The 19,579-nt window shown below is 32.0% G+C and overlaps 1 protein-coding gene across 1 annotated transcript; it reads right to left on the reverse strand.

The window, feature by feature from the left end:
• Nucleotides 1-15,434: 15,434 nt before the first annotated feature.
• On the reverse strand, nucleotides 15,435-19,136 carry LOC140452449 (uncharacterized). Its single transcript, XM_072546714.1, has 2 exons — nucleotides 18,791-19,136; nucleotides 15,435-18,349 (listed from the first exon to the last, which is right to left on the reverse strand). Exon 2 carries the CDS (start codon nucleotides 18,346-18,348, stop codon nucleotides 17,548-17,550), a length of 801 nt encoding a protein of 266 aa, XP_072402815.1. The 5' UTR covers nucleotide 18,349; nucleotides 18,791-19,136; the 3' UTR covers nucleotides 15,435-17,547.
• Between the last annotated feature and the right edge of the window lie 443 nt (nucleotides 19,137-19,579).

The raw sequence follows: 19,579 nt of genomic DNA on the forward strand, positions 1-19,579 counted from the left end.
ATGGTGGTAAAGAGGTAATATAGCTCATAATAATCGCTAAGATGGGTAGGACATCTAGCAAGATTAGAGCAGAACAACCTTCCTAGATGAATATTTATGTAAATGCAGAGGGGAGTAAACAAAGAGGTAGGCCTAAACTTAGATGGAAGGATAGTGTAGATAAAGATGATAAAAAATGGGTTCAGCAAACTGACAATAGATAGAACTGACTGGTAAAATAGACTTGGGAAGGTTGGGGCTCTACTACAGGCTGTGCTGTAGTACCATCGATGTTAATGATGACTTTAAGTATTAAAATAAAACTCAAACACTATATATACAATGTATTCAATATATCTATCTATATAAGTATTTACAAATAAAATTGAAATTTTAACTTACTATCTACATAACCTATCTCTATAGATTTTTGAAAATAAAGGAACTTAAAATAATGTTAAACATCCTATCACTATTTATATACATTTTTAAGAATAAGGGAACCTTAACATAATAATATACACTGAAATATCTTAATCTATTACTAAATTACTACTACTATTGTTTTTATTTTGGTTTATTAAAATTTTGAGAAGCTCATTCTTCTCCCGCAAAATTTTGTTTTTCTCATTTTTTGCTTTGACTAGCTCTTTCCATTTTTCTATCTTTGCCTCTAATGTCCTTTCTTCTATGTTTAATTTTTTTTGTAGTACCCCTGCCTATCTTTTCTGGTTTTTTTTTTTTTTCAATATACGTGCTCTAAGAGTCTTATTTCTGTTTGTTTGCTTTACTTGTCCTGGGTACTACCAATTTCACTCCGTGAACTATTTGCAGTTCCAGAACAGGACGGTTTTGGTTCTACTTCTTTGTAGTCTATGGTTTCTGTGCTAAGGAGAATTTTTGGGATAATATTTTCCTTTTTGCCCAAGATTTCCTCTAGGGCATTAGCATATTCAAAATCCCTCCTTCCTCGTCCTGTCTGGTTGTTGTGGTTCACATACTTTTTACAACTTCTTTCCAATACTCTCCACTTATTCTCGCAATGTGCTGCTGTTATTATAATAATCCCTGTTACCTTTCTAAGTTCACTAGCAATAACTTCAAATAGTTTTTTAAAACTTTTGACTATAGTGTATTTTTATGTATGAGAGAGTAATAAAACAATACATTATGTATTCAAATCCCTAAACTGTTGATACGGGTGACTCAATGAAAAACAGATATTTGTCAACAAGTTTACAGAAGTATATAGGAAAACAATTTTAAATTGAGTATGACCACCAGGTATAAAGGTTGGAGCAGAATAGAATACAATAGTTGTGAGGTTTACTAATCCCTAAATAAGGTTGTCAGTGTCGGAGTGATGGAGGTTAACAGGTACTAATGAATTTGCAAGAAATGTAAGATGTTTATTTTATTGGTTACATATAACCAATAAAAGTTTAATAAGTACCTACCTATTTGCAAAATAAAGTTTAATTCTTTAGATAAAATAAAACGTTTTATTTTATCTGAAATGAGTGCATTCCACGAAGTAAGGGTTTCAACAATCAAACATTTAATTCTTTAATTCCAGGAATCTACGACAGTAATTAACTAGATAATTACCTTCTAAACTTATTCCACAGAAAATGTGATAGTGGATTTTTCCATTTTGTATATAGGAAGGTCCAAGTGGCGTATTCAAAATTCTTAACAGTTCACTAAAAGTAGGTACTTCAGTTGCAAGGTGCAGTTTATTGTGTATACTAGTGTTATGGAAAATTTGGAAGTGCCGTGTAAACGCCAAAAAATTGGTCCTCTAACAGTTAATGAAAAAACATTAATATTTAATTGTTTTAAATCATTTACAGACAAACGTTTATGTGAAAGTGTTGATGAGACCGTTGAGTTAGTTAGCAGTACACTTGGTGTTGGGAAATCTAAGATTTACAGAGTTATTAAAGAAGAGAAATGTGGTAGTTTTCAAATGCCACGTAATGTTCCAGGGAAACCAAAATTTCAAATAGAGTATCATTTTAAAGAAGGACTTCGACGGAAAGTGCATGAATTCTTCTTTAGACAAGAATTTCCAACATTGGATAAAGTTCTTGTCTCAGTTCGAGATGATAAGGATTACCCAGAAATGAGTCGAAGTACGTTATGGAAACTTTTAAAAGAAATAGGCTTCCGCTGGAAAAAGAATCCCAGAAAGTCTATTTTATTAGAAAGAAGCGATATTGTCATATGGAGAAGACATTTTCTAAGAACCATAGAGGAAATGAGAAACCAAAAAAGAAAAATATTTTATCTTGATGAAACATGGATCAACGAGGGTCATACACCAAATAAATTTTGGCAGGATGAAACTGTTACAAGTCAAAGGCACGCTTTTGTAAATAACTTATCTACTGGTTTAAACCCACCATCAGGAAAGGGACGCAGGCTGATAATAGTACACATTGGCAGTTCAGACGGTTTTGTTGAAGGTGGTTTATTAACTTTTGAATCAACTCGTACCGGTGACTACCATGAAGACATGAACGCTGATGTCGTTCAAGAATGGTTCGAACAAATGATAGATCTTCTTCCTAACAACTATGTAATAGTAATGGATAATGCAAGTTATCACTCCAGACTTATAGAAGGACTGCCCACAACCAAGTGGTTAAAAAAAGACTTGCAGAATTGGCTGAGTTCAAAAAATATTACGTACCATCTTGGATCTATAAGAAAGGAACTTTATTCGTTGTGTGCCCTTCATAAAGAAAAATTTAAAAAATACGAAATTGATGAAATTGCCAAAAATCGTGGAATGACAGTACTTAGATCCCCACCATATCATTGTGAATTAAACCCGATTGAACTGGTATGGGCACAGATAAAGAGTGAAGTTTCAAGAAAAAATACCACTTTTAAAATTCATGATGTTAAACAGTTGTTTTTGGAGGCCGTAAATAATGTAAAACCTGAAAACTGGGAAAAGGCAGTAAATCACACTATTAAAGAAGAGGAAAAAATGTGGAAGCTGGACAATATTACTGATAAAATGATCGAGCCAGTTATTATAAATCTTGGTTCTGAAAGTTCATCTTCTGAATCTGATTTGGATTTGTAACAAGTAGCTGTAAGTTTTATATTAATATTTTTATTCATCTATTTAACATACCTTAGACGGTTTTAAAAACTCTTTTTCTCTTTTGTAATTTTTAAAAATTAAAAAAAATGTGAATTTTTTAAAACCCTTTTTAATGTAGGCCAGTCAGTTCTAATATAGTGTGTGATAAAAGAGGTCACTTTTGTTTACATACACATAACACTTTATAACACTGAAATAATTCATTTATTTTTTATAATTATTCAAAGTAATTTTTCAATTAATCTTGAGCACGCCCATGGAGTGGTCGGAGCTACCAGTTAAAATTATGCTAATTACTCTCTCGTTTATAAAAATAAACTATAGTCTCTACCAGTTTTCAATACTTCTTATAAAGGTTAATTAAGTGGAGAGTATTGGTCTGGTTCCACTTAAAGCACTCTGGTTCTGGGGCTTTAACATTTATGATTAAATATTAATTTAATTTCATATCTACAACACACAGAAAAAACAAAAGTAAGTATACATAATATATTTGAATTTATTGTGAAAAGGTATTATACTTAAGTATGAAAAATACAGAGGATAAATAATGGTTCCATTTTGTCAGGAAGAAAACATAATGATTGCAAATACTTGGTTTAAACTGTTAAGAATAATATATATATATATATATATATATATATATATATATATATATATATATATATATATATATATATATGTAAATACTTTTTTCTTTTTGGGTGTGGTAGTCAAGGAAAAATAGAGCTTTGCTAAGGCGTACTATTTATTCTGAATCCAAGCTTTCGGTGGTTTTTGGCCACCTTTATCAAGGTCTACAAAGAAAATTACTATGTTGTAACAATTTGAATGGTGCAAGAAAAAGCTATAAAAAACTATAAAAAACTTACCCGAATGTAAGATTCGTGGCATAAACAACAACGTTAAATAACATGATAATACTGAATTTGCAACTAAACTTAAAAATGTTACTGTTAAAAAGACACTTTAAAAATGAATAAATACGTTAAAAGTTAAAAACAAAATGAAGGACGACATGTTAAAACAGTCGTCGTTGCAAGCTTGATTTCAGTCACATTTTACGAGCAAAAAGAGAAAGTGGGTGGACAATTATTGTTTAAATAGTTTGAAGAAAATACAAAAAACAACTTTGAAACACGTCTCACAAAATACTGTTTATGAATTTTGAGTACTACCAACTGTATTACCAACTTGAAAATAAGCGTGAAATTAAAAATGTTATTTATAACATAAGCAATCGAAAGAAAATAGTATTTAGTAAATAGTTTTAGAAAAAATAACTCAAACAAAACAAAACTGAATTAGTAATTGAAGTTTGATCAACAATATTCAATCAATAATGAAATTTTAAAAAAAAGAGAAAAGAAAAAAAAAATGAAAACTCTGAGATGCAAAATAGCTCAGTCAAAAGTCAATATAAAATTGTAAATTTTGCTAAGATTCTGGATCTCAGATCTTTTATTCAGATTGTTATTATCACTCTTGCTGATATGTACCATCTCTAAGAAAGTTCTCTTAAATTTATTTTTCTCTCTGGCTAATATTTTTACATTGTTGAAATGTATCTTATGGTCTAGATCGATAGTATGCTCTGCCAAAGCACAAGTAGGTTTGTTTAATCTACAATCACTCTTATGAGAAATGATACGGCTAGACAGATTCCTTCCAGTTTCACCAATGTAGGTGGATGGACATTCAGTACATTGGATGCAATAAACAACATCTGTAGTCTCTAGAGTGGTTAGGGGTTGTTTTATTTTGCTATACAGCTGACGTATGGTTTTGATGTTCTTGTTAGCTATTTTGATATTCTTAAAATCTTTGAAAATCTTAGTGAGTTCAACGGTTAGTTTCGGAATATATGGAAGGGCATAAAAATACACACTTGTTGGAGCAGAATTATTTTGTGCTGAGGGCACTGATTGTGTCATAGTAAGAATGTTATTTCTATTAACAAAAGGAACATTAAAAATTAATTTATTAATCAGTCTTAGAGGATATGAATTTTCAACAAAAATATTACGTAAGAGGTTGAGATCATGTTGGAGATAAAACGGATGAGATAACCTTTTGACACATTCTTTCATCGCTAGGACTAAATTAGTTTTCATCCTAGGAGGATGGTAAGAATGGTAGCTTATGAATCTATTGCTACATATGGGTTTTCTATACCATTGTGTTTTCACAACATTATCCTCATATCTATGCAATCTCATGTCAAGGAAAGGCAAAGATCCCTCCCGCAAAGATCCTTATTTTCTTCAAACTATTTAAACAATAATTGTCCACCCACTTTTTTTTTCTGCTCGTGAAATGTGACTGAAATCAAGCTTTCAACGACGACTGTTTTAACATGTCGTCCTTCATTTTGTTTTTAACTTTTAACGTATTTATTAATTTTTAAAGTGTCTTTTTAACAGTAACATTTTTAAGATTAGTTGCAATTTCAGTATTATCATGTTATTTAACGTTGTTGTTTATGCCACGAATCTTACATTCGGGTAAGTTTTTTATAGTTTTTTATAGCTTTTTTTGCACCATTCAAATTGTTACAACATAGTAATTTTCTTTGTAGACCTTGATAAAGGTGGCAAAAAACCACCGAAAGCTTGGATTCAGAATAAATAGTACGCCTTAGCAAAGCTCTATTTTTCATTGACTACCACACCCAAAAAGAAAAAAGTATTTACATATATTTTTTCCAAACTAGTCAAAAAATTTTGGACTACTTTTTCTTATTAATGGCGTAAGAAATAGCATTGTTCTTGATTCTCTTTTTAGGTTTGTATATTTGTTAAGTTATGTTAGTTATGTTATTATTGTTAATAATTTATATTGTAGAATTTTAACGATAATAAACTCTTTTTAGACGAATTCAAACTGCTATCTCTTCACATGAATAAGGGTATGATATTACACTTATATATATATATATATATATATATATATATATATATATATATATATATATATATATATATATATATATATATATATATATATATATATATATATATATATAATATATACATGGAAAGCACCTCGAGATCATCAAAGAAACCTAAGTGATTATATACTAATTAGCAACAAATATGAAAGAAATCCTACAACTGATGGACGTAACAGGAACTAGATAATTTACTAAGAAAACAAGACACATTCAATGCAAACAAAAAGAAGTGACAAATACAAAGACTAAACTCTTAATTTTAGCAGATAACAGACGTGGTATATAGCCAGAAAATGTAGGAAACATATCTGCAAAATACATCCCAGATCTCTTTGATGATCAAAGAACAGAACCACAAATAAATACAGTCCAAAAAATATACAATTAGAAGTTACAAGACTGAGGGATAAGCTAAATAAAGAAAAAGGAAAAATATTTTTGAGGTCAATAGTTTTTTACTTACCCATTTTGGCAATATCGACTTTAAAATAAAATTGTATCAAACTTCTTTATTCCTCCTTGTAAATATAAACAAAACGACGTGTTAATTTTTGGGGTTAGAAGCAATCAGAGGCGTACGGAAATCGTTCACGGAAAATTGACAGTTAAAAACTAGTACCTAATCGTGCCAGCGCACATTAAACCCGAATCGGTCCGAAATTTATCAACAAAACTATACTAATCTTCTTTAAGCTTTTGCTTACACATTCGCTTTTAAATTTCATTTATTTCCTTCAAATTTCCTGGTAGACATTTTTTAAATACATTTGTTATCTCTTTTTCTTCTGATCCTTTTTATTTATATTTTAATCCGTCCAAGTCAACCTCTTTTTGGGGCAACCAGAGGTTTTTATATACAACTTTTTCCTTTATCATAATTGAATTTCTGCAGTATTCATTAAATCTCGTATCATAAAGGTTGTGTGTTTCTGTGTCTGCTAATTATCATTTATTAATTAAGCGGAAAATAGATAAGTGACAAAAACTGGTAAGATAAATCCAAATTACTTTTAAATTGTTTATAGTCCGGGCGCTTGGTTAGAAATAATGAAGGGCACCTAGTGACTGCTATGATTGTTGGTTTTCGCTAAAATGATCCAACAAAATGCGGGTTTTAATTAGAGTTCGCTTTTAAAATTTGAATTAAACTTTGATAGTCTTAACGTCAAATAATGTTAATTGTTACGTCTCAGTGTTCCCACATTGAAAGGAACAGTGAGACATTTACTAATTTTTAATTTTTATATTTTTGAGGTTTTAACATTAATTTTTATGAGAAAACGACATGATTTTTCAGTTCTTATTTATATACCAAATATCATTGTACAATATAAGTTTAAAGTAGCATTTAATAAAAAAGTTATTGGCATTGAAATTTTTTCGTCTCAGTGTTCCTACCACTCCCCTACTCTTCTACAGTACTAAACAATGGTGTACATAAAACTGCAGAGTTTACATGTACCTATCCTGTCTTCACAGCATAATGTTTCTTTAACAGTTTATAAAAGCCAGGAGACTGTACTTAAGCATTTTGATTCATTCTGTCATATTAATAGATTTCTAATTAGTTAATAAGTTGAGGACTATTTCCGATATAAACCGAAACAGCACATGCTCATAAATATTTTCATTATAAATTCACTATCGAAAACCTATGCAACTGAATTTTCAGATCTCAAAACCGCTTAGATTTGCAGATACATCGAATAGAACACATCATAAAAAAATCGATATTAATATCTATTTTAAATCAATTTGCTTAAAATAATTTCTGAATTTAATAAATTATCACATAAACAAAAAGTGTAACAGGTAACTGGCAGTCTTCCGCATTAGAAACCAGCGCCTTGGGACAAAAATACTGGTGATGAGTTTACCTATCTGCGGTGATGAGTTTACCTATCTCCAAAGGATGCCGGTGATCAGTTTACTATATCTCGGAGGGTCTAATAATTTTATGGGGGGCTATAAAGTGATGAGTTCGTACACGTCGGTCGTTGTGGACACCAGCGTATGTTACGTGTCCATTAGCGAGAATATAAGAGCATACCTGTAATTGACGTTTGCACTATTCGCAGAAGACTGACAAAGCAATACATACCTGCAATTTAATTAAACCCAGCCTGTGAGATATGAGGCGCTCCGAGGAAAAAGGGCGAATACGCCAGTTACAGTTTTTTTTTTTTTTTTATGCAATGGATAGCCTGATCATTATTCGAACAATGTACCACCATAACATGGTTTATTCGTCCTTTCTATTCAGAACTATAATAGGTTGACTTAACGGAAGCAAACTGTATGAATCTTAAAAAGTATGGTAAATGTTCCGTGGAACAACGGCGAATACGCCACCGCTACGTCGGTACACAGCTAGCCCTCCCACTTCTGTCTTGCCAAATTTCTGAATAAAATTTCCGTGATTTCCGTCTTATTTTTACCGTTTTAAGCTACAGTGTCGTTTTGCTTGTCAAAACAAGTAGTTTTTATTTTGATTAGTTTGAATAAATTGAGTTACTTTACTAATAAAGTTAAAATTTTACTGCTACAATGTCAGAAAGCGAGTTTACAGAAGACCAAAACAAAGGCTACACTAGAAAAAGGTCGAAAACTGAAGATACGTGGCAAAAGAATGTGACTAAAGTTAAAAGAAACTCAGGTGAAGAATACAGCACCATTAAAAACAGAAAACTTGTGCCTAAGCGGACTGTGGGAAGTCTCTGTTCCTGTGGATGTTTTGAGAAAGTAGGTTTGGAGAAAATTAGTATAATTTTTAAAAACTTTTGGGAATTATCTGAGTATAACCTACAAAACACTTACTTATCTAAAAGAGTGAAATCTGTTTCTGTCAACCGTTGTCGCATTAAAAATCGACCTAGTCGAAAGTTACGTAGTATTGAGTACAGTGTACTTTTTGAAAGCAATGAATTTAAAGTCTGCAGAAAAGCATTCTATGCGATTCATGGTGTCACTGAAAAGAGGGTTCGAACTGTTTTGAATAAAGTATCCACAAGTGGCACTGCAGAATTGGACAGAAGAGGAAATAAAAATCCAGTTAACAAAGTAAGTGTAGAAATGAAAGAAACTGTAATGTTACATGTAAATAGTTTACCCAAATGTTCAAGCCATGACAGCAGAGCAAAAAGCCCTTACCGAAAGTACCTTTCCACAGACTTAAACATAAACAAGTTGTATGACCTGTACTGTGAGTGGATGACAGAAAATCACCCTTTAATTGAACCTGTCAGCTCACGGTTCTATCGTGACACATTTAATAAAAAATTCAATATTGGTTTCAACCCTCCTAAGTCGGATACTTGTAATTTTTGTGACAAAACAGATATGGAACTTTCAAATTGTGATGATTTACAACGTAACCAATTACAAGTTGCCAAGGAACTTCATTTAAGACGAGCCAAAGCAGTTCAAAAAATACTTAAAAGTTATAAAAGTAATAATGAAGACTCAGTTTCAGCAATTTGTATAGATCTGCAGCAAACTCTCCCTACCCCTAAACTGACGACATCTGTACAGTATTACAAAAGGAAGCTTTGGACCTACAATTTTGCAGTCCATGATGTTAAATCTGGAAAATGTGTTATGTACATGTGGAATGAAAGTACTGGAGGTCGTGGTTCATGTGAAATAGCAAGCTGCTTGTCCCATTACTTTGATTCTATGGATCATCAAGTCAAAAAAATTGTGCTATTTAGTGACAATTGTGGCGGCCAGAACAAAAATATGAACATTGTTTTAGCTTGTTTGAAAAAAATTCATGAATTAAAATTTGATTTCATAGAACATTACTTCATGATTCCTGGACATTCATATTTACCTTGTGACAGGGATTTTGGTCACATTGAGTTAAGGCTTCGAAATATTGATGTTTATTCTGAAGACCACTATATTGACTTAATTCGTTCATCAAGGAAGGTCAGACCATTCAAAGTAGTAAAAATGACATTATCAATGGTTTTTGATTTCACTGCTCTTCAGAAGTTAATTACAAAAAGAAAATCAACTGCTAGTTTTAAAGATGGTAAAGTATTTCTTTACTCCAAGTTGTTCAAACAAGGGTTTTCCATACAACCAACGTACCAAAATGTTTTGTCCGAACAAGTTGTTTTGCAGAAAGGAAAAGTAGGAGAATATCAACGCCATTTGTTTGATTTATCTGCCGCAGTTTTGTCTCCTAAATACCAACAGCCTATAAAACTTTCAGAGGAAAAAATAAAAGACATCAAGTCACTTCTTCTATACATACCGCTTCATCATAGGAGTTTCTTTGATGAGCTGATCTCTCTCCAAGAATCACAAACCAATTTGGCAACGCTAACTGGAGAAAGTCAGGATGATGTTATGGATTTTTGCTTGAATTAATAATTTATTGTTTGGTGTTTTTTTAGTTTTTGATTTACCTTAAACAGAACAATTTTTAATTAAAAAATGTTTTTCATATCATATCCTTTGAATAAAACTTTTTTCAATATCCTGAATTATAATTTTGGTTTAGATGGGGTGATCTTATTTGCTTAACAAGCAAAACTTTTTATAAAAAAAATAGTTTTTACCTAACCGCATTACAAAATTTTGATGACGTGTATATTCGCCCTTATTGAATTAAAAACACTTTTTCAACTTTAATCGCGTTTTTCTCATATGTTCACTCAGAATTACGTTCGGGTGTAACAACTCATTGGTAATACATATCTCGAAGTTCGTGCATGTTGTTAAATGGGCAATCGTTTTACAACTAAACTCGTACCTTTCTGGGATACTAAGTGGCACCACGTCACCAGTTAAGGGTTAAAGTAAAATTGTGGCTTATTCGCAGTAAAAATAGCAAATTGTATTAACATGCTACAAGAAAATAAGTTTGGAACAATATAAAGACGAAGTTCATGTTATTAGAGAAAATTGCATATTGCTTACAAGAGAAAATTATGATATAACACGCTTTAATAAAATCAAGAAAAAGCGAGACCTTCAGATTAAATAATTCAAAACAAAATAAGCTACATAGAAGCTTACTGCGAACTAAACGAAAATTTAAATAAAGAATAAATATATTTGACAAAGTTACCTTGAAACTTTAAAATTATTATAACAATAAAAGAATAGCTGTACATCATTTTTGAGAAATATTCACGAAATCTCAGTAAGGCACCTGTTAAGGTTCTTAATACACTTGTGGTTTAAGAAATTAACCAGCGGGGAGATATTTAACGTTAAGATTTTTATGATGGTCAAGGAAGAATAAAAGCATGCAGGTAGTATTGTGACGTCACGACACCCATAGACGATTCGGCCAGATATTTGAACAGGTTACAAATTCCCAAAAATATTTAAAAATGTTGCAGCAAGCAAATAAATAGAAAATATTTCAAAAAATATTAAACTTTAATTCAATATATTTTTGTTTTGACAGTCAAACTAGTAAATTACGGTGTTTAAAAATACTTAACACTTGCTCGAAAACTGTTTTATCTGTGGTATCACTTTTAAATTTATTATGAAAGTAATAATACATAAATAGGAAAATAAAACTAATAATTGTTAACTTTTTACACTTAAAACCGTTATCAAAATGTATTTCATTTTCTTGCAATTTTGTTTTTTATATAAAAATTAGGATGTCTTTTAGAAAGCCGCTGAACCTTGAATATGGGTGACTATAAGATGTTTTTTACCCGCCTGTCCTCAGAAATCTTAAGATACGTCTTCATTAAGCATTGGACCTACTGGTCATAATAGTACATATCCATACTTTCTAATAGTATAGCTACCATTGACCCAAATATTATTTAAATAGTACCTAGATTTTTCTATTTTATGCGCAAAACTATGTAATTTTAGATGTATAATAACGACACCTAATATTTTCGAGTTTCTTTATGTAAGCACATTTTCGATTAAGTTGAGCATGGGGAAAACTTATTATACAATTATTGCTTACGCAAAGTTTTACGCATGATTTGGGAAATTATTTCATTATCTTTTATGACATTAAAGCAGATGTCTTGTTCACAGTGGGAATTTTCGTTTTAACATAACTATAATAAACTGTTCGTTTCGTTTTATAGCATGGTTACGGTGTTCAATAACCCGATTCATTTTCGACACCGAAAATGCGTCTGTAGGGATAGAACATTACAAGAGCGTTATCTTTGACGAACAAATCTGTAGGAGGTGTGTCACTCGACGTGTGCCATACTTTCACAAACTATCACGCATAGTGTAGTTTTTATGGCACAACTTAAAGTTTGTCGGAGTAGTCATATTGTCTTTATAAATTCTTGTACAAAACGGAGACGAGAAGGTATTGATATTTATAATTTTCCTGCTTTGAACAGTACTGTATAAAGACCGTTGTAATCTTCTGGCATAAAAACTGTTCTGTATCATGCATTTCCAAACCTTATAGTGTCTGTACCAGTTATAATTTAAAAAAAGCCCTTAATATAGTATACCTATAGCATATTACTAATTTATTTTCTTTTAGGTAAAATAAAATTAAATTTTCAGAGAAACTGGAATAAGTTCTTTTGGTAATCATTGTCAAAGCAATATAACGCTTAAACATCATTAGTAATAACGTGAAAAGAGTAAATAACGAATTAATATGAAATATATCAACAACTGGTGGGATTAGAAAAAGTTTTCTTCGATTCTTATTCAGATTTATATACAAATGTGGATAAAATAAAAGAGAAATTTACGTTTCTTAACATTACAAGATTCATAACAACTTAGTATCAAGAGTTTGCTACTGTGATAACGCCAATATAATGACCGAAACCGAGGATGGTCAGCAAGGTAATTTTATCGATTCTATGCGCTTGGCATATTACTCCTTAAATACAAAAGCACCACAAGTCAAAATAAGCAAATTGTACAGGAGAGGCATTTACAAAAATAATTTGGATTACTTTATGATTTTTGTATAAACTATGTGTATTAGGTAGATTTTTTGGTATCAAAAGATGCGTAATTAAATAGCCTATATCAATAAAGCAATCTTAACCAATATAGTCTCATAGCTCGAATGGACTGTCGAAAAAATGCAAATAAGTTATAATTGGTTTCAAATGAGTGTAGAGTAATAAATCATGAAGTGTCATAAAATTTGCCTGAATTTCGGTGTCGTCATGGGCGTAGGCAAATGGACGGATGTCAACTTCGTCGTCAAAAATTGATGTACCTCAAAATATCATATTTTGGATATTTTGTGATAACCAATTTTATTTAATTTTTCGATTAACTTATTCTTCAAACTCGTATTCCATTATATGGTCATTAAAGCTAATTACATTTTTATTTATAAAAACAAATTCACTTCCTTACTGAACGAATAAAAGCATTAGAAGAAACTGATAAGGGTATGACGCACCTCCTAATATTACTAAGAACTAAAATAAATCAACATGAAGACTAATAACGCGTAATGAGGTTTTACTTACACTTTCATTATAATCCCTCTTTTATTTTATTATTATCATTCGACATTCGACATTCGAGTTAGTAATTGTTACTACACCAATTAAACGTACAGTAATATTGTGATATAGAAATAGTGAAAAAGTTATAAAATGGCGACATTTACTCCAAAGAAAAGAGGTGTAAAAAATTCTCCGCTATCTGTTAGTGAAAAAGTTATAATTTTAAATGTATATGATTGCATAAAACACGATCACCCTAGTTTGTCTGTGCAAGAAAGTGTTGAGCGATGTGCCCGAATGACTGGAATTGGACAGTCCACGATTTTTAAATTATTGCGAGAAAGAAAGATATCAGGCCAGTTAAGTCCATGCAAGAGAAAATCAGGAAGACCAATAAAAATCTTAGGTGAAGACACCAAACGTGACATTCGAAGAAAAGTTCATTCGTTTTATTTTAAAAAGGAAATACCCACCCTTGACAAAATACTAATGGAGATAAGCCAAGATAACGATATTCCTTTGATATCCAGAAAACTTTTATGGAAAACTTTAAAAAGTATGAATTTTTCCTGGGAAAAGCACAATCGAAAGGCACTATTACTGGAAAGTGATGAAATCATTTGCTGGAGACGAAAATATTTGAGAACTATAAAACAGTACCGCAGAGAGCACAAGAAAATTTTTTATCTTGATGAGACGTGGATAAACGAAGGTTATATAGTCCAAAAAATGTGGCAAGATAAAAATGTAACAAGTGCTCGCCAAGCTTTCATAGAAGGCCTTTCGACGGGTATTAAAGTGCCTTCGGGAAAAGGGAAGAGGCTTATAATTGCTCACATTGGAAGCGAAGAAGGATTTTTAAAAGAAGGTTTGTTAAGCTTTGAGTCATGTCGGACGGGAGATTATCATGAGGACATGAATTCGGATGTCTTCGAAGACTACTTCGGGGAAATGTTAAAATTTCTTCCAGCTGATTCGGTCGTGGTTATGGATAATGCAAGCTACCATTCAAGGCGCATAGAGAAGGTACCAACTTCAGCTTGGAGAAAGCAAGAAATTATTAACTGGCTGTCAAATAAAGGTATTCAGTTTGAGACGAATTCAATAAAGAAGGAACTACTAGCCGTAGTAAAACAACATAAATCTCGCTTCATAAAATATGCCGTAGAAGATGTAGCAGAAAAGTATAAAGTAACTGTGCTACGCCTACCGCCATATCATTGCGAATTAAATCCCATAGAACTTATATGGGCTAGGATATGTTGCAAGGCACAATACCACATTTAAAATGAAAGATGTCAAGGTATTGTTTGATCAAGCCATTATGGAAATCACATCAGAAAACTGGCAAAAAGCAATCCAGCATGTTTTAAAAGAGGAAGATAAAATGTGGGAACTGGACAACTTGGTCGATCAGGTGGTTGACCCTATAATTATAACACCAGGAGATGATGACAGTTCTTCGGATGAAGACTATAGTGATGTAGAATTGTAATAACGTATCCAGTAAAGTTTTTGTGAATAAATTGATTTAAACTCCCCACAAGTGTTTCAATATGTAAAGTTCATTCGTGTGTGTTTGTGAGTATTTCCCGATTTCGGTTCGTATATATTTTATTGTTACATTTTATATTTTTTTTTAATAACACTGTTCTGCTGTATTACATTTTTATTTCCTTTAATATGATTTTTAAGAATGCATATTCTTTTGTCAATTAACCCACTAGCGCGCCTCTGGCTCACTGTTTATCTGTCGATAACAATGGACTAATCCCTTAAAACAGGGTGATACCTACCTGCTCTTTATGAAACGACAGAATTTTGCAATGCGGACGGAATTTATTGACGGATTACCCTGTAGCGCTTTTGAATACTTCATGAGATTTTATTACTCTACACTCATTAGAAATAGATTATAGTTTTGTATATAGACTTTGTCGTCGAGAACATTAAAATTTTAAAAATTAAACCACCATAATTAGGAAAATTTGAGTTTTATTTTCGGTTGTCAACCTTACAAAATGTCAATTTATTAAAAAAAAGGCACATACTAACTTACTACATACTAAACTTGCTAAGGGAAAACAAATTATTGATAATTTTATCATGAGATCATCAATTAAGTCTTTAATATTACCTAGAGTAGTAGATAAGAGGAATAAATTTACGTTAAAAACAAAACTTAACCTTTTAAGCAAAACCTTTAAGAGAAACAGAGGTAATTTTATCTTAAAATAGTATTATTGGCAGTTATAGTCTTATAAAATAAGGCACTAAGGAGAAAGACACCTTCAAAATAATCATTTCCATGATCTACACTAATCACAACCGTATGAAGCTCATAAACGTGGTTCTTACAAAAATATTTTTATAAAACGTTTTCTTAAAACTACATTGAGCGTAATGCTCGTAAAGGATAAAAAAAAACGAAAACATTAAAAATCAGTTAACAACAGTAACTTGTGCACTAATTTAGAGATTATCATAAAAAGATTCATAAAATCTTAGCACTACGTTTTTCTGGATTAGCTTTAGAATGCCTTGCTTCTTTGCTTCAGGAACTGTAAGCTTTTCAGTGTAAAGTTGGTTTAGAGTAAAATTATTATCAAGCACTGCCGTTGACTTCGTGCGGCGTGTTCTCAACGTAGATACCGACCTGAACTCTTCCTCTTCGTAGGAACTTTTAAAGAAAAATATGCCATTGCTTACTTTATCCGCCTTCAGAATCTTTATATCGGTCCATTTGAATTTATTGCCATCATCATCTATATTGTAGTTTCCTGTACACAGAGGTTTGAGGTCAAAAAAATTCTCATGTGTCAGTTCTTCAACAGTATAAGGCTTTAAAGTTTTCTTTGCTGTTTTAATCAGAGTGATATACTGGTCTGGAACGTAAATTGGAGATGATTTCAATGCTCTCGTAATGTTACGTTGGATGACAGAATGAACAGAGTCTCCTTTCTTTTTGGGTGTGCCCTTTTATTAGGAACTTATGAGTAATACTCTTGATGTTTGGCAATTCTTGAGTTGCGTATTGGGACATTGCCAGCATGAATTTGTTCTTTTGTTGGCCACAGCAATTATCGCTATAGAAAGTGACATCACAAGGTTCCGTGACATTTTCATTCAATTTTCTAAGATACATTAGAACACAGGAGCCAATTTCATTAATACCTCGGGCTCCTTCTCCCTCGTGCCATACAAAACAAGTTGTGTCCTTTGTACCGAGCTCGGTTACTGTGAAATTAAGTAGATTTAATTTAGACGTATAATAGAAGCTCGACACATCACCCCGTGGACAAGGCATCACCGCTTGGAGGTCGTATACAGCCACTACGAAGGTATTACTCACAAGCTCTTTATCTCTATCTTTTTCAGCTCTAGCGAGAGTCTTTTGCTTCAGGTGCTCGTCGTAAGTTTCTTGTATTAACGATTTATCTTCAGCGTTTTGGTAAGCCATGCAATCTTCGCATTGATCCTTCTTGGACTGCCAGAAAGATAAGTTAAAATCATGTATAAATATGTTGTAGTATACTTGATATGAAACGTGTGGTCTACCTTCAGATTCACATTTGTCTACGTAATGTCGATGTAGTGCCGCGACTGTTAACCCGCCCTCAATATACTCCCGAGTGGATCGCGACCTACAGTAATGACTTTCTATTCGGGGTATTGAATTGATGTGTGCTTTGACACCATCGGTCAGCTCTGAGTCTAGTGTATTATGGTTGTTATGTTTTCCCCTGTTATCTTTAAGATGCACACCAGTTTCGGACTGTTTTTTGACAACGGTTCTGATCATAGTGTCTGAGATTGCAAGGGTATTCATGAAGAATACTTTACATACCCGAGTTTTTTTATTATTCCGAGTCAGATAAAATGAGTGATTGTAATTTTTGCGACTGCTACCTTCACGAACGTATCTATATTTTGGTTCTACCTTGGTCATGTGATCGTGAATAAACTGTCGTTGGATTTCCAGATCACCGCACTCCCAGAACCTTTCAAAGATGTGTTTTCTTTCTTCAAACGTAAACTCTGTAGAACATTTTAATTTACATTTATCGAAACATACAGGACCCATTTTTTTTGGCATCATAAACTTTCTTAGACTTGGACATAGAAGTATAGGACATACCTTTGTTTTTCAATAGCTTGCTCTGGTTTCGTTTCCATAAAAGCGGTTCTGCTTTTCTTTTACGACACCTACTGCGCGATTCATCATCAACACTAGGAGACTGCTCACCGATGCTAGATGGGTGCTCGTCAACGCTAGGTGGCTGATCGTCAACTCCGGGTGATGGTGAATTAATATTAAGTAACTTCTGGTTATCCACAGCTGATTGCGGAAAGTCTTGAATGCCAGGTAACTGTGCTTGTGGTTGTTGTTCTTCATCGGAATCTGACTGGGCTTTGCGGTTTTCAGAAAATGGATCTTCATACGTAGGATCTTTGAGACTATCATCGGATGAGAAATCTTTTAGGTTGTTTGTAGAACTGGAGCTACTTGAAGAACTAGAACTGGAACTGCTCGAAGAGCTAGAAGATTCACCAGAGGAAGAATCACTGTCTGAGTCTGTTTCTTTAATGACTAAAGATGGTTTATTGAATATTCTGTGATTTGGAGGCGTTGCTTGCATATCTTCGTTATTTTCAACGGAGTTCAGAATATCTAAAGATAACTGACTGTCCGGTAGAGAGCTAATGCCATTACCATCATATTCATGATAAATAATATTGTCAGTCTGAATGTCAATTGAATCCAGTTCACTAGGTCGTATTGTTGAAGAAGATTGCTGTTCATCTCGAGGGTCATTTATTGGTGGTATCATGTCCAAAATTCGTTGCGCTCTTCTTGCCATTCTGAAAATAAAAATTAATTATAAGTACCTACCTGTATCAAACAATTTACTTTCTCGTAAATAGGCGTTATAATGTATATGGGTAAGTAAAATTTAATTGGTTTTAAGATTTCTAAATTATTTTGTTTAACCCATAAGATTACTCCAAAAACTACAAAAACTTTCCGATAAAACAACAGTAAAACTAAAAATTGCTTTTTAATATATAAAATAAAATCTATTTAGAGATCACTTTCAAATACAAAGATACCATATTTCGAAATATGTAACTTTAGAATAAAGAAATAAGAAAATAATTCTAATTATTTTTTGCAAAACTAACATAATTCAAAATATGGTAGTATTGCATACAAAAATAAGAGAGAATATCAAATTTATAAACGAAAAACTAACCTATTTTAAAATATTGTACTATTGCACATAAAAATGATAAGATACTTACGTGTATGTGATCTGCAATACGAATTTATTTTTGAATGTGGCACTTTTGAATATATAATTTCACCTGTCTTTTAGCAGTTTTTTGGAATGTGTTAGTTTTTCATAAAAAATGCGTGCACTCGTGCCGAATGTCTGATGGCAACTGAGGATGTGGTAGTTTTGCACGGAACTCAGTTACAGAAACGGTACAAAACAAAACTAACGTATGTGAGTTTACGGGTGCTTTTGATCATAAAACGACGGCTGGTTGAGCGAAATATTAAAGTTTCATCGGTTAAGATGCATTTTATGCAAAAAAATCAGTTTTGATATTTTTTGGAATGTGTGACTTTTGTATTTAAGGAGCGATATAACATGGTCATAATGACGAAAAAAAACCAGAAGCATAACGTTAGTTAAATATCCCTTGAATTTTCTTACCTGAATAGGGTATTACTTATCATTTGTTATCTTTTCTTATTTATCATGTATACGGCTATTTATCTATATTTTTGATGTTCACTAATTGAATAAAAAGCTGAGATGCAAATAAAAATCTAGTATAGTGTTGCTACAGATTTAGATTATGTATGCCAAAGAAAATTAAATGTCAATCAATAACCTGTACAGAATTTTACAGTAAAGTATATAAAAATTTAGTAGAAAATAAATTACGAAGAATTTTTGGATAAGATCATTAAAACCAAATGACATAAAATTGGTTTTAAATTTGTAGTTTTCTTTTGCGAAGAATAATAGTGAACTTTGTGTCTATACAACTCATTAATTTGGAAAAAAAAATTTCAATTTC

This window comes from Diabrotica undecimpunctata, chromosome 10 (assembly GCF_040954645.1).
Source record: "Diabrotica undecimpunctata isolate CICGRU chromosome 10, icDiaUnde3, whole genome shotgun sequence".
NCBI classification, from domain to species: Eukaryota; Metazoa; Arthropoda; class Insecta; order Coleoptera; family Chrysomelidae; genus Diabrotica; species Diabrotica undecimpunctata.

What these genes read in the sequence shown, in the direction of transcription:
- LOC140452449 (XM_072546714.1), bottom strand. Translation starts at nt 18,348, where the DNA reads ATGGCAAGAAGAGCGCAACGAATTTTGGACATGATACCACCAATAAAT.